Consider the following 14,973-nt stretch of genomic DNA (forward strand, 5'->3'; position numbering starts at 1 on the left):
TGGTAGGCTGTATATCCGTGTTCGGGAATTCTGTGCCATCATGCACTTGCGCTTCATTTTCCTTGTTGTTTACTTCTTCCAACGCAATATCAGCAGCAGTGTCTGGACGAAGATGATACCTATTTCTTCTCAATTGCTGTCCACACTTGGTTTCAACTACATAGGATTTTGGTGAATTGCCTTCTCTGACAATTCGAGCAGGTTCCCGTGTTCTCCCAGTGACTCTGTGTCTCACAGCTTGCCCAGCACACAGTGGACAAAGAGGCTTGGTAGATTTATCAAAATACAGCTTTTGCTTTCTCATATTTATGTTTCTATGAGCTGTTACCCGCTCGTGTGGGATGGAACGAGGCTGCAATTTATGCAGAGCAGTAGGCACTGTAGTCCTCAGTGTTCTCCCCATTAGCAGCTGCGCCGGTGAGCATAAACCCTCAATGGGTGTTGCACAATAGTTTAATAGGCCTAAATACATATCCTGCCCCGACGATTGTGCTTTCTGTACAATGGATTTGGCTATGCCAACATACTTCTCTGCTAGGCCATTGGCCTGTGGGTGATAAGGGCTTGTGGATTTGTGCTTGATTTCCCATTCACGCAGGAAGCACTGGAATTCAGCACATGCGAATTGTGGCCCATTGTCAAACACAAGTTCTTCACACACTCCATGTCTTGAAAGTATTGTCTTAAAAGCCCATATGACTGTTGACGCTTTTAGACTTCCCAGCTGCACTAGTTCAAAATATTTGCTGTAGTAGTCTACTATTATCAGATAGTTTATGTCTCCAAAATGAAAAATATCTGTAGCCAGTCTCTGCCACGCCCGTGAAGGAGCATTCCACGGTGTAAGGGGTTCTTTCGCATTGTTTTTTTTGAAATGTCTGGCAGGTATCATACTTCTTCACAAGTGTTTCAATATCAGAGTCCAGATGAGGCCAGGAGACCACCTCCCGTGCTCTGTGCTTACACAGAGTAATGCCCAAATGTCCCTGGTGAATTTGTTCCATTACTTCTGCCTGCTGTGACTTAGGAATAAGGATACGGTCACCCATTAATATGATATCCTCATGAATGGATAGTTTATCTTTCACAGGCCAGAATTCCCGCAGCTCAGGACACAACTTCTTGCGTTTTTCTGGCCAGTCATTGCACATGACACGAATTAGTTTCACTAGTACTTTATACTGTTTGGGGTCTTGTCTTATTTTCTCCAGCTGTACATCTGATATTGGCATGTTCATTAATACTGTATGTACCTGCTCTTCCAACTCAGGTTCATCCCTGGCTTCATGTCCTTCTGGAAACACCCTTGACAGGCAATCTGCCATTGGAATTTCCTTCCCAGGCTTATACTTCACTGTGAGATCATACTGCTGTAATTTCATAATCAAGCGTGAAGGTGTAAAAGCTAGCGGTTTTTGTAATATGCACTCCAACGGCTTGTGGTCAGTTTCTACAACTACTGGGTGACCATAGATGTACTGATGAAATTTCTCACAACCATTCACAATGGCCAGCATCTCTTTCTCAATTTGAGCATACTTAGCTTGTGTCGTGGTCAGTGCACGTGAAGCATATGCCACAGGATGTCCTTGTTGAGTCAGTACAGCACCTAGCCCAAACTGGGATGCATCCACTTGAAGCACGGTGTCAGCATTTGCATCGAAGTATTTCAGTATTGGCAATGGATGTTTAGTGATCAGTTTCTTCACTTTGTCAAAAGTCCTTTCCATGTTCACATCCCAACACCAAATGGCATCCTTCTGCAGCAATGCATGTAACGGTGCTGTCTGTTGAGCGAGGCCCTTAGAGAATTTAGATAGATAGTTGAAAATGCCCAATGGTGTCTCCAGTTCCTTTCTGGAGGCTGGGACCTTCATGTTAAGAACTGCTGTAATCTTCTTTGGATCAGGCTTCAAGCCCTCTTTGGTTAGTAGGTGTCCAAAATATGTCACTTCTCCTACCCCAATTTGCATTTATTTGGATTGAGTTTAAGATTTCTCTCACGACATCGATTGAGCAAAGCAGTAAGGTTTCTGTCATGCTCTACTTGATCCTTTCCATAGACCAACAAATCATCAACTATTACTTCAACACCCTGTAGACCAGCAATCAGTTTGTGTGATTTCTTTTGAAATATCTCCTGTGCCGATGCTAAGCCGAAGGGCACCCTTGTGAAGCGCCATCAACCCGCAGGGGAGTTGAAAGTAGTGAGGTGACTGCTGGCTTCATCAAGACGCAATTGTCAGTAACCAGACTGGGCATCTAATACACTGAACACTGTTGCTCCTACTAGCTTGTGTGCTCTGTCCTCCATGGTGGGGAATTTGTAGTGTTCTCTCATTATTACTTTGTTCAAATCACGTGGGTCAATGCATATTCGAATTGCACCTGTGTTTTTCTTCTCCACCACAACCATAGAACTAACCCATTCCGATGGTTCAGTGACCTTCTTTACTACTCCCAACTTCTCCATCCTAGTGGATAACTTTATCCACAAGAGTGAGAGGTATTTTCCTTGGGGCATGGATGACAGGCTGTGCACCGTCTTTTATATGTATGTGGCTTTTGCCTGGGAGACACCCAGGCCCTTGAATAGATCACAGTATGCACGTTTAATATCAGCTTCCATCAGACCTCTATGCCCAACATCCACAGTCATTATGATCTTCACAAGTCCTATCTCTTTATTTGTTTTGAGACCTAGCATGGCTGGGGTTTGCATTTCTATCACAAACAATTGTAAAATCCTTTCAGATCCCTTGTAGGCACATTTTACATGACAGCAACCCATTACTTTCAGCTTTTCACCACCATATCCCATTAATTTTGGTAGGTCCAGAGTCTCTAAGGGGGATTCATTCCTTAGGTGTTCCAGACATATGTGGCTTGGCACACAATTTACTTATGCTCCAGTGTCTATTTTGAATGTGACTGGAGTTTTGTTGGCTCCTATCTGTAATGTTACCTTGGCTTCATCTGCAGAGTGATGTGCTTTCTGTATGGCTGCAAGATATATCAGGGAGCAGTCCGAGTCTGACCCTGCATTGTCAACATTGTCCTCTATGGTGTGTACAGCCTGTATTTGTGGCCTTCCAGTTTGCAAAGAGAGTTTACACCAGTCACGTGCGGTGAGCTTTACGGCTGGTGAGGCTGGTGACGTCATCAGCGTGAGCCGCGGTCCCCTTCATGTTGACTCAGGAAGGAGGGGAATGGGACCACGTCAGCGCGCTCCGCGGGACAGCGGCTCCACGGGACAGCGGCTCCGCGGGACAGTGGCTCACGCTGCGCGATCCCTCCTATGCGATACCTCCAGCCTCCCTCCTGCGCGCTCCGCGGGACAGCAGCTCACACTCGCGATCCCCTTCATGTTGACTCAGGAGTCAGGAAGGAGGTGAATTCCCCTCCTTCCTGACTCCTGAGTCAACATGAAGGGGACCACGTCAGCGCGCTCCACGGGATAGCTGCTCCGCGGGACAGCGGCTCCGTGGGACAGCGGCTCACGCTGCGCGATCCCTCCTCCGCGATCCCTCCAGCCTCCCTCCTGCGTGCTCCGTGGGACAGCGGCTCACACTCCGCGATCCCCTTCATGTTGACTCAGGAGTCAGGAAGGAGGGGAATTCCGCGATCCCTCCAGCCTCCCTCCTGCGCACATCCCATAAGCCACCTTCCTAAGTCAACATGAAGGGGACCAAGGAGCGCGGCTCATGCTCCGCAGTCCCCTTGATGTTGACTTAGGAAGGCGGGGAATGGGACGTGCACAGGAGGGAGGCTGAGGCTAGAGGAGCCTCCTGCACACGTGGTCCCATTCCCCTCCTTCCTGACTCCTGAGTCAACATGAAGGGGACCACGGAGCGCTCCCATTCCCGACCACATGTGCAGAAGGCTCCTCAGTGCCTTTTCCCTTTTTTTAAATTTTCATGATGAGAGCGGTGCGGCTCTGCCTCCCCTGACCGCATGTCCCTGGTTTACACACCCTGGCAAAGTGTCCTCTTTTCTTGCATTTGTTACATATTTGCCCACTTGCAGGACAGACACTGTTTTTGTGGTACATATTTCCACAATATCCACAAGCTGCTTCTCTGTTACTTGCTCCAGTGCCATAGGTGCCTTTTGTTCCTTTGTGTGCCCTTTCCTGACCATATCTACTGCTTTGAGTTTCTAAGGCATTGATCTGGTGCTGTGTTCCTTCCAGTATCTGCATGTCCTTTCTTGATATTTCATATGCTTTGGCAATCCTTATAGCTTTCTCAAGATTTAAGTCTTCTTCCTGCAGCAGTTTTTCCTGAACTTCCTTAAACTTACTGCCTATCAGAACACGGTCTTTAATCATATCTCCAGCATCATGAAAAGCACAGTCTTTGGCAAGCAAGCACAGCTGGGTCACCCATTCATCCACAGATTCACCTCCACACTGGTTCCTCTCATAAAACAGTTTTCTCTGCGCTGTGGAGTTTTTTCTCGGGTTGCAGTATGCTTCAAACTTTGCAAACAGTACCTCTGTTTTCTTTTTGTCCTCTGCAGTGATCTCCCCACTTGCTTGCCAGGCTCTGCACACATCGTGTCCTTCCTGTCCCACACATATGAAAAAGTGTGCTGCTTTCTGGTAATTAGTCCATTTGTCTGCATCAAGTCCTGCAAACACAAGCTCTATCAGCTTCCTCCATTTTGACCAGTTTTCAGATATGTTCCCTGACTCCAAATCCAGGGAAGGAATGTTCTTTGTGTTGCTGTTTGCTGCCATGACTCTTCTCACCCCACTCCTGGTACCATGTGATGACTTGGCACAATATAAAGGCAGACAGGAAGGAGCTTGAACCAGAGGCCTGTGTTTATTCAGCGGCAGCCATCTTAGAAACTACCTTCTGCCCTAGATGACATCATTAAAACGTTAACTGTTTCCTAACCTTCTTAAAGAGCTAGGCATAACAATTGAACTTGAAATATAACACAAAACATACACATCATTACAGTCTCTGGCTTTCTGGTCTTCAAATTGCTTTCTCAGGGCAGTTATGAATCAACAGAGGTTCTGCAGCTCAGGGGCATTGGCACTGTGTAGAGTTATCATCGACCTGGCTGCAACCCCTTCTACTGCCAGAGTGATGACTTTGACCTTATCTCCCTTGACAGGGATTTTGTTACCATATTCTTGCATGTAGGTGAGGACCTGTGCTAGGAAAAACCCCAGTTGTTGAGGGTTTCCATCAGATTTTATGCCCAGGGAAGGACTTTCATATCACCTTCCTCCTCCTCATCCTCCAGCACTTCCATCTCCTCTCTCCATCCCTGCTGGTGACTGCTTTGGGTAAAGGTCACTCCTTCTATCCTTCTTTTCCAGTTGTCCTTCTTGCCAACAATTACGGGCCATCTACTCTTGGCTGAGTCTGACCTAGACTGGCAGCTTCTTCTGTCCATCCGGTAGAGTTCACGCCTGATTGAGGCTTGGCAGAGGCTTTGCCCTAGAATTCGGTTTCTTCTTGATCACTGTTTTGTGTTGACATCATTTGCACAGTCCCCATGGTAGGGTAGGTTCCTCTCCAGGTTGACCACTTTGCAGACTCCACCCAATGTAACGATCTGCCTCAGAAGAAAGCAAGACTGTTGAAACAGTTTGCATTTGAAAAGGAACTTTTATTGAGAAGTAGTGATTGCAGAGAAGTTAGGCGAAGTCTGAAATTAATGTATGAAGCACTAGGCTAACTTTTCCCATCCACCCCCACCCCAAAGCCTCATGTCTATGAGTAGCCATTAAAATGCTACAAAACTGTTTTGAAAACTCTAAGGCTGATGGTGAAACGAGGTTGTCCTTGAATCACTGTGACCTTGAATTCCTGGCTGGAACCAGCTGAGAGGGAGCCTCTGCAGATGGCTCTTTCTCCCTTCCCCCCAAAATCCCAACCATCAAAATCTCGAGCATGCAAAACGTTCAACCCACAAAGTCTCCCCCACTCTTCAGAAGGACAGCATTCTGACAGGGACCTGACATCCTGATTATTGCATTTCATTGATTTAACATATGAAAAGGGATCAAAATGCAATTTTCTGGATATGAGAAGACATGATATTGAGTTTGATGTAATGATAGGGATTATCTAGTAATCTATTATATTCTGAAGGAAATCTAAGTAACCAAAATGCCATGTATGTATGTATGTATGTATGTACGTACGTACCGTGTTTCCCCGAAAATACAACCTGTCCCAAAACTAAAGCCTTGCCACATTTTTCGCATGGGCAAAAATATAAGCCCACCCCCGAAAATAACCCCCCTGGACAACCCCCCCCCTCCGGCCAGGCAGAGCACCGCTCACTAACCTAGAGTTATCCCGAAAGTGCTAAGTCGCAGGAACCGGGGGGGAGCGCTCACGTTGCTTGCCGCCTTTGGGATACCGCTAGGTTGGGGAGTGGCATTCTGTCTGGCCAGAGGGGAGAGTTGCCGGGCGGCTGCTCCCTTGTGAACTGGCTCCCGAAGAGCCATGTGGTGCTCTGCCCATTCCCCAGCTCCCGCAGCTTGGCACATTCCAGATACCCCCTAGGTCAGTGCATGGAGCTCTGCCCGGCTGGAGAAGGGGGTTGCGCGAGCGCCTGTTCCACCCACAGCTTCACCAAACCCTTGCGCAGCTTTCCCAGGCCATCGCCGCTGGCCGCTGCTGCCCGCCACTGCCCCGCTCCGCTCCGAGCATAACTTCCAAACTCCAAAACTTGGGGCCGACTCTTCCAGCATCGGCCGCTCTAGGAGTGCTCTCTATGGTGGGCCAGCTGCTGGAAGACTCTGTCCAGAAGACTCTCTGTCCGGCAGCCGGCCCACCATAGAGAGCACTCCTAGAGCGGCTGATGCTGGAAGACTCGGCCCCGAGTTTTGGAGTTTGGAAGTTATGCTCGGAGCGGGGCGGTGGTGGGCGGTGGCGGGCAGCAGCGGCCAGCGGCGGTGGCCTGGGAGAGCTGCGCAAGGGCTTGGTGAGGCTGCGGGCAGAACAGGCGGTCGCGCAACCCCCTTCTCCAGCCGGGCAGAGCTCCATGCACTGACCTAGGGGGTATCCCAAATGTGCCAAGCCGTGGGAACTGGGGCAGAGCACCACATGGATTGGCGCCTTAGGGATACCACCTAGGTCAGTGAATGGTGCTCTTCCCGGCTGGAGAGGGGATTTGCTGGGCAGCTGCTCATGAGCATGGTTACCTCATGGCTGCTTCGCCCCTGAGGCTGTGCCTGGCTCTTCAGGAGCCAGTTCACAAGTGAGCAACTGCCCGGCAGCCCCAAAACAATAAGCCCTCCCTGATAGTAAGCCCAAGGGCATATTTCGTGGGGCAAAAGAAAACAAGCCCCTGTCGTATTTTTGGAGATACACGGTATGTATGTATGTATGTATGTATGTATGTATGTATGTATGTATGTATAACTATTTGGGAAATTGAAACCTCCTATTTTAATAACAACTGCATCTTTGTAAAGATATGTTGAAAAGGATATGTAGAAAGGGATAGTTTGAACTGAAGAACCCCACAGAAATTTACTGAAGAACATATTTCATTGTGGAAAATCCATCATCGTGTGTGTGTTTGTGTGTGTGTGTGTGTGTGTGTGTGTTCTCTTTGTGAATAAAAAACAATCCACCCTAAATATGACGTATGCTGGGAATTACATGAATTCTGAGAATATTTACTATATCCAAGGAGGGTAATATTTAAAAATATCCATCTATCAAAATCCAAAGAAAGAACCTTATATAACCTTAGTATTTAATACATTCATTTGAGAAATGTTGTGGGGAATAAAGAGTTTTAAAATGATAAATATTTAATGTACTGATTAACACCAACTAACAAAGTATCCTACAACTTCCTTCAACACCCAGAGGGTGGATGGGGATGGCTTCAAGGAGAAAGAAACACAGACAAAACACTTAATTAAGTGTCTTGTTCAAGCCTTATTTTTCACACTTCTAATTTTATTCATTCTTTCTTTAGAATACAGAAACTACATTAAAGAAAAATTTGAAAAAATGAAAGATCCTAATGCTGTTCCAGGTGAATATGTGCTCTTCAATCAGAGATACTCAAAGCTAATGATCCTAGATTATCACCCATCTAAAGAGGAGAGAGAACATGAAATTCTGGCTATGGGAAGGAAACATCGTGAAATCATCAGCAAAAGAGCCAAGTCTTCCACCAGTATTGAAGCATTATTTAACCCTGATAAACGTGGATTAATTCCACAAGTTGTTGTACTACAAGGAGCTGCAGGAATTGGAAAAACCATAATGGTTAAAAAAATCATGCTTGATTGGGCTTCTCAACAACTTTACCAGGACAAATTTAATTATGTTTTCTATATTTGCTGTAGAAAGATGAATCTCCATGCAGAGGCAGAGAAGAATAGCATTGCAAAGATAATTTCAGAAGGATGGGTCAAGGGTCACACATTGAAAAATATCATTCGAAACATATTGAAGAATGAAGAAAAGCTTCTGTTCATAATTGATGGTTTTGATGAATTACAATATTCCTTTGATGATCAGTGTGAAATCAACTTTTGCACTGATCCCTGGAAGAAGGAACCAGTGAGAATTCTTTTGAACAGCTTATTTCAAAAAAAGCTTTTTCCTAAATCCTCTCTTATAATCACAACAAGACCAACTGCTTTGAAGAAACTCCATCAATGTTTAGAGCACCCAGGTTATTTTGAGATATTGGGATTTTCTACAAAGGAAAGAGAAGAATATTTCTACATTTTTTTTGAAAATAAAGACCAAGCAACTCAAGCCTTCAGATTTGTTAAACAAAATGATACGCTTTTCACCATGTGTGTCATTCCCCTTGTGAGCTGGATCATCTGCACAGTGATGAAACAGGAGATGGAGAGAGGCAAGGATCTTCTGAAGACACCATACACTCTCACTGCAATCTATATGCTGTATCTCTCCAGTTTGTTAAAGTATCACCATAAAGAATCCAAACAGATTGTCCAAACCAATGTGAAAGGCTTATGCTCTTTGGCTGAAGAAGGAATCTGGAAACGGCAAATACTATTTATGGAGGAAGAAGTCAAGAAGCACATTTTAGATCAGGGAAACTCCCTCGCCCTTTTTCTGAATCAGAGCATCTTCAAAAGGGACATTGATTGTATTCAAACCTACAGCTTCATTCACTTAAGCTTCCAGGAGTTTTTTGCTGCTTTGTTTTATGTCTTAGAAGAAGGAGATGAGCAGCATTCTAAAATTTGCAATAAAAAGTTGCAGACATTATTAGAAAGACATGACCCTTTTAGGACTGATTTTGCAGTAGGATTTCGCTTCCTCTTTGGTTTTTTAAATGAAGAAAAAAGAATGAGAGAGTTGAAAAAAGAATTTGGATGGGAAATTTCTCCTAAGAGGAAAGAATTAGTGCTAGACTGGGTGAAAAATAATCTTAAAGGTAGTAGTTATAGTTTCAAATTGCTAACAGAAATGTTTAGTTATTTATATGAGACACAAGATGATAATTTTCTAAAAAATGCACTATGTGGCATGACTAAAATGGATTGTCAATGCAACTCTGACATGGAATTAATGATCCTCAGCTACTGTATACAACACTGCCAGAATTTAAAAGAACTCAGTGTTTACATTATTGATTTTCAAAAAAATGAGTAAGTATTTTGAAAGTCTGTTGAACATTTCATTTAGTTTATGATCCTGTCACCACTTTTCTATAACTTACTGTCTCAAGTATAATAATAGACCAGAAAAAAATGTCACTTGGGAGTATGCATAAGTGTCTTTGGGCAGCTAAGTTAAAGATGGCTTTCAGTCCTTAGAAGTGAAGATAAGTATGATCTTAGAAGTGAAGCAGTATTCCAGTATTTGAGAGGCTGCCACAAAGAAGAGAGGGTCAACTTATATTCAGGGCAGGACAAGAAACAATGGATGGAAACTAATCAAGGAAAGAAGCAACCTGGAGTTAAGGAGAAATTTCCTAACAGTGAGAACAATTAGTGGAATATCTTGCCTTCAGAAATTGTGGGTATTTCATCACTGGAGGTTTTTAAGAAGAGACTGGGCAGCCACTTGTCTGAAATGGTATAGGTTCTCCTGGATGAGCAGGGGGCTGGACTAGAAGACCTCCAAGGTCCCTTCCAGCTCTATTCTAATTGAATGAAAAGATAGCTTGGGCTAGGTGGGATGGGAGGATGATTTAAAGTGAGCAGTTGTTCTTTTGTGAGGCCAATACCAATCAATCATGCTCAAACTTAAAGAGCCTGATAATGATATAACCAGGAAGTGTTCATCTCATATCAAGATCAGAGAGGCAATTGCTATTGAGAGCTAGAGGCGGTAGCAATTTTAAATAAACAAATTAAAAACTTGATTATTTTATGCAGAGCCCACTCCTGACAGTCTTTAAAGAGATTGGAAGTTCACTGGGGCATAGTAAAACTCAGGGAGGGTATTTCTCCCTTTAATTAAAAAGAGCTAATTCAACACTCTCAAATGTTCCATTTGAGAGTTTCATTGCATGTAAAACTTTCCCTCTTACATGGCAGATAACATAAAAAGGTACTTCTGTAATAATTGGAAACTTCTTAAGCTCCTCCCTTAAAACAAGGTCATTTTGAAATTAGTCATTTTTTTAAAAAATGATTGACTATATAGTTTTATCTGATATTTTAATTCAAACCCTATTTTTCATTTCAAATAAGAGGTATAGATTGAGAAAGGAAAGGAATTCCTCACATTGGTGTGACTTGGAGACAATTCCTGGGAGAATATCTCTGCTTCCGCATTGAATTGATAAAGGGCTCATTTTCTAGTCTTGTTGAGAAAATTGTTATACTGAATAAACTGCAGGATTAACATTTACGGCCCCTCTTTTACAGCTTTATAGTTTCACAGTGTTTTTAAAATTCATTCTTGTGAAGATTGGCTTCAATGTAGGTTCCCCCCCCCCCCTCCAATAGAAGGAAACAAGAATAATTTGCACATTGTACTTTGTAGCTGCTTGTTACCTGTTGGAAATGAAGCTGGCTGAAGAGCTCTTTTTCCAGGTTTCAGACTCTTCTGCTTTAGTCACAAGGCTGAGCTCATGTTCTCCTCAGACCGTGCTTAACACAGGTTGTTGTTGCACTTAGAGATTCCTGAAATATTCTCTGTTCTTACTGTTTTTCTTTGTATTCAGGATGCCACTTCAAATCTTAATTCCTTCAGGAGATGTTCTAGTGATACAATAAGTTTTTGACTCATGATAGGTTGTTTAAAGTTAAGATGGACCCCTAAAAATTACTAATAATTCAGTTCTGAAGTTATGAATGCTGCAACATCCCTGCAGTCATTCGCCCTTACAACTACCATATTTTTCAGAATATAAGACACACCTCCCCCCCCAACAGAGAGTGAAAATTTGGGTGCGTCTTATACACTGAATGTAGCCTCACCCACCCACTGGCCCTCACCCTTTGGCCTCTGCCTCCCAGCAATTTACCTCCTTGCAGCAAACAAGGAAATGGGGCTTTTGGGGGCGGCAATAGGCTATAGCCAGGATGGTGAACCTATGTCATGCATGCCACAGGTGGCACGCGGAGCCATTTGTTAGGGCACACGAGGCATTGCTCTGTCAGCTCCAGTGTGCATGCGCGTACTGGCCTTCATTTTCAGCCATTTTTCACCATCCAGAGATTCAGGGAAACCTCCTGAAGTCTCTGGAGGGCCTCCGCGGGGGCGGGATGACATTTTTGCCATCCCAAAGCTCCTAGAAAACCTCTGGAGCCTGAAGAGGGTGAAAAATGGGTTCAACCTGCGCCAAAAGCAGGGGGAGGGTGGGGATTACACATGCATGCATGCAAGGGGTCTTGCACATAGAATTATGGGTGTGGGCACGCCAGTGCACGACCCCTCCTGCACCCCCTCCGCTTTTGGCACATGATGGCGAAAAGGTTAGCCATCACTGGGCTATAGCAATCCCTGCAGTCTGAAACAGCCATTGATTGGGAGGCCCCTGCTGAAACTGAAAGTGAAACTTGCTGTTTGCTGCACAAGGCAAATTGCTGGGAGGCAGGGGCAGATTTTTTTTCTTATGCTAATCAAGCTGTTTGCGGCAAGGAGGTAATCAATAACTATAAATGCCTATGGAATGTTCAAATGATTAGACTTATTTTTTAAAGAATGCTTTATTATTGTTCTAGGCAACTTAACAAAATGAAAAAGCTTTTTAAAACAAATGCTTGATCTGAAGGGGCCCAGTGCTATTGTATCTTCTTTTAAATAGCTTCCCACCCCACTGGATCCCACACCATTCTTCTCACCATTCATCACCCATAGAAACCATAACCTTTTGAAGAGCTCCAAAGCTCCAGAACTTGGATTAGGGAAGGAGGGAAAGTCATGCTGTTCACTAGCCATATGGCTTGATTCCAGCTGTGGCCACCATTTTCAGAGTGCCAATTGAATAGTGGCCAGTCCAGAATGGTGCTCAATTCTGAAAGCAAGCCATGTTGGTTAGCAATGGAGCAGCTTGCTCTTCTCTAGAGCCATCTCTCCAGAGAGCTCCACAGTCTTTACAGTGCCCCATAGATCACATTGGAGAAGAAGAGCAAGCTGGTCCATCCCTAAACTCCATGGCCCACTTTCAGAAGTGAGCACGATTTTGCAGTGGCCAAAATTCATTGAAGTCAATCTGAAAATGGCATCTGATTCCAGAAGTGAAGCACACAGCCTTGGGACAGAACAGTTTGCTCTTCTTCTCCAATGTGCTCTACATGTCAGCCCTGGATACATCTTACAGGGCTGCCACAGTGGGAATGGGAGAGTAGCAAGGGGAGTAAATCAGAACAATATTCTTTCATGAGATCAAGGCCTGGATCAAGATCAGACTGCTGGCACCTGGAGGGAAGTGACCAAAGTTTGGCAGCAGTTGAGACAGGGGGTTGATTTGGCCATGTGATGTGAATGCCACTGAACAGGGCAGGATGTGAGTTTTAGTATGGGTGGGGGGAAACACAATATTTCAGATTCGGGTTTTCTTCAGATAAGCCAATATGACTTCTTCAATAAATTCTTACTTTGATGGACTTTGTCTCGGAGTTCTGAATTGTTATGAGGAGTTAAGTTGGAATGCTGATAGTACGGAGCACTGTGGAGCTGTGGAGATCTCCTCAATGTGATCTACAAATATAAGTGAGCAATTAGTGATGACAGATGGGGTGGAGTGTATGGGATCTGGTAGGTTGAGAAGTAGGCCTAAGGTCTATGAGGACCCTGAGGGGAGGGAATCAGAGCATGGGGTTTCCTCAGGAGTGATTTTACGAGGCCAATGGCAGAACCTGCACTAAGCCTCCCAGGGCCTCCCAGCAAGCACATGGTGCACCCTGTGCTTTATTTAATGACCACTTTGGGGAGAGCATGGATAGGGGGTTATAACTAAGACAATCACATGGGAACCGCACAGCTGTCATGACTTCTTACTGTGATGGGCAGATTCCAACTGTTGTTGGTCAAAGAGTACCCGTAACCATTTCATTTACAAAATGGTCTTTTTCTACTACTAATTTCTCATGCTGCAATATGAATGAATTTATTTGTGATTACTTTTCAAGTGGACTGGAATATATTTGCAAAGTAGAGTAACTGGAAACACTGAAGTAAAAGTCTGTATCTTTCCTTTTTAGAGATTGGTGTTTGGATGAAAGATACGTCGAAAACTTCTTTAAAGCACTGACGAACCTGAGAAACTTAGAAGTCCTGCGGTAAGAAAGTGCTAGCATTTTATTTTAGATGGTATTGATAATGAAACCACCACATAATATTAGAAGTTTGTGTATTAAACTAAATATATTGTTACGGCAGTCTCTCATCAATTTCTCATGATGAACAATAGAAGATGCTTTACTAGGAGTTCCGGAAGCCTACCATGGAACTGAGTTATAATTGACACTGAGAAAGAAGGAAAGATAGTTTGGAAAACTCAAGGAAGGGTGCAGTACTTTCACTGGGATTTCTTAATGAGAGGCAAGAAATAGACTAGAACAGAACAGGGTAGAATAGAATTCTTCATTGGCCAAATGTGATTGGACACCCAAGGAATTTATCTCTGGTGGATAAGCTCTCAGTGTACATACAAACAACAAAATGGTCATAGATCATAAATCATAAGATACAACAACAATTGATAAATCATAATCTATATAAATAAAAATGTAATGTTTGTTTGTTCAAAATCTCAAATCTCCGAAAGTTCTTCACCGATTGCTTTGAAATTTTGACACAACATTGCATTCGAATCCACTTCTATATGCATATTATATAGATGTCACACCTGTGACAGGTAGAAACATGCTTTTTTGTAAAAATTTCAATTCAATTTCAATTTATTAGCGCTTATAGACCGCCCCCTCTCCCGAAAGGGACTCGGGGCGGTGTACAGTCCATGTCAAAGAACAAAATTAAAACAATTAAAACTACTACATGGAAAATATATATATACAAATATAAAATGAATAGATGCATAAGAGGAGGATAAAAGATGTGCAGGACTGTATTGCTAATAAATAATTAAAATAAACAGACATTAAGATCCCAATACCCAATAAAATTAAGACTATAGAATAATACCCTTAAAAACCAGTAAAATATAAATGCCAGGAGATAGGCGTTGAAATTATGCCAGGCCAGCCAGTCGAAACAGGTGAGTCTTTAGTTTCTGCCGGAAGGAGCTGAAGTCAGTGGTGGTTCTGATGTCGGGGGGGAGGTCATTCCAGAGGGTTGGGCCCATCACAGAGAAGGCCCTACTCCTTGGCGTCGCCCGCTGGCATTGCCTAGCGGACGGCACCAGGAGAAGCCCCTCTCTGTGAGAGCGAATTGGCCGCTGGGATGTATGTGGGAGGATGCGATCCCGCAGGTAACTGGGCCCTATGCCATGGAGCACTTTAAAGATGGTGGTCAAAACCTTGAAACGCACCTGAAAGACCACAGGCAGCCAGTGCAGCTCACGCAGGAGCGGTGTCAC

At 44.1% G+C, this 14,973-nt stretch overlaps 1 protein-coding gene across 1 annotated transcript in view; it reads left to right on the plus strand.

Annotated features, from left to right (window-relative positions):
- Positions 1–14,973, plus strand: part of LOC309388973 (NACHT, LRR and PYD domains-containing protein 12-like) — a gene marked incomplete at its 3' end in the record, with an annotated part of 113,647 nt that overhangs the window by 43,231 nt on the left and 55,443 nt on the right. The window contains exons 4-5 of the mRNA XM_081946803.1: positions 7,966–9,625; positions 13,637–13,714. Of these exons, the coding sequence (XP_081802929.1) occupies positions 7,966–9,625; positions 13,637–13,714 (1,738 nt within the window). The remainder of the gene's footprint in view (positions 1–7,965; positions 9,626–13,636; positions 13,715–14,973) is intronic.

This window comes from Natrix helvetica (assembly GCF_964273705.1).
Source record: "Natrix helvetica genome assembly, chromosome: 1".
Taxonomy (NCBI): Eukaryota; Metazoa; Chordata; class Lepidosauria; order Squamata; family Natricidae; genus Natrix; species Natrix helvetica.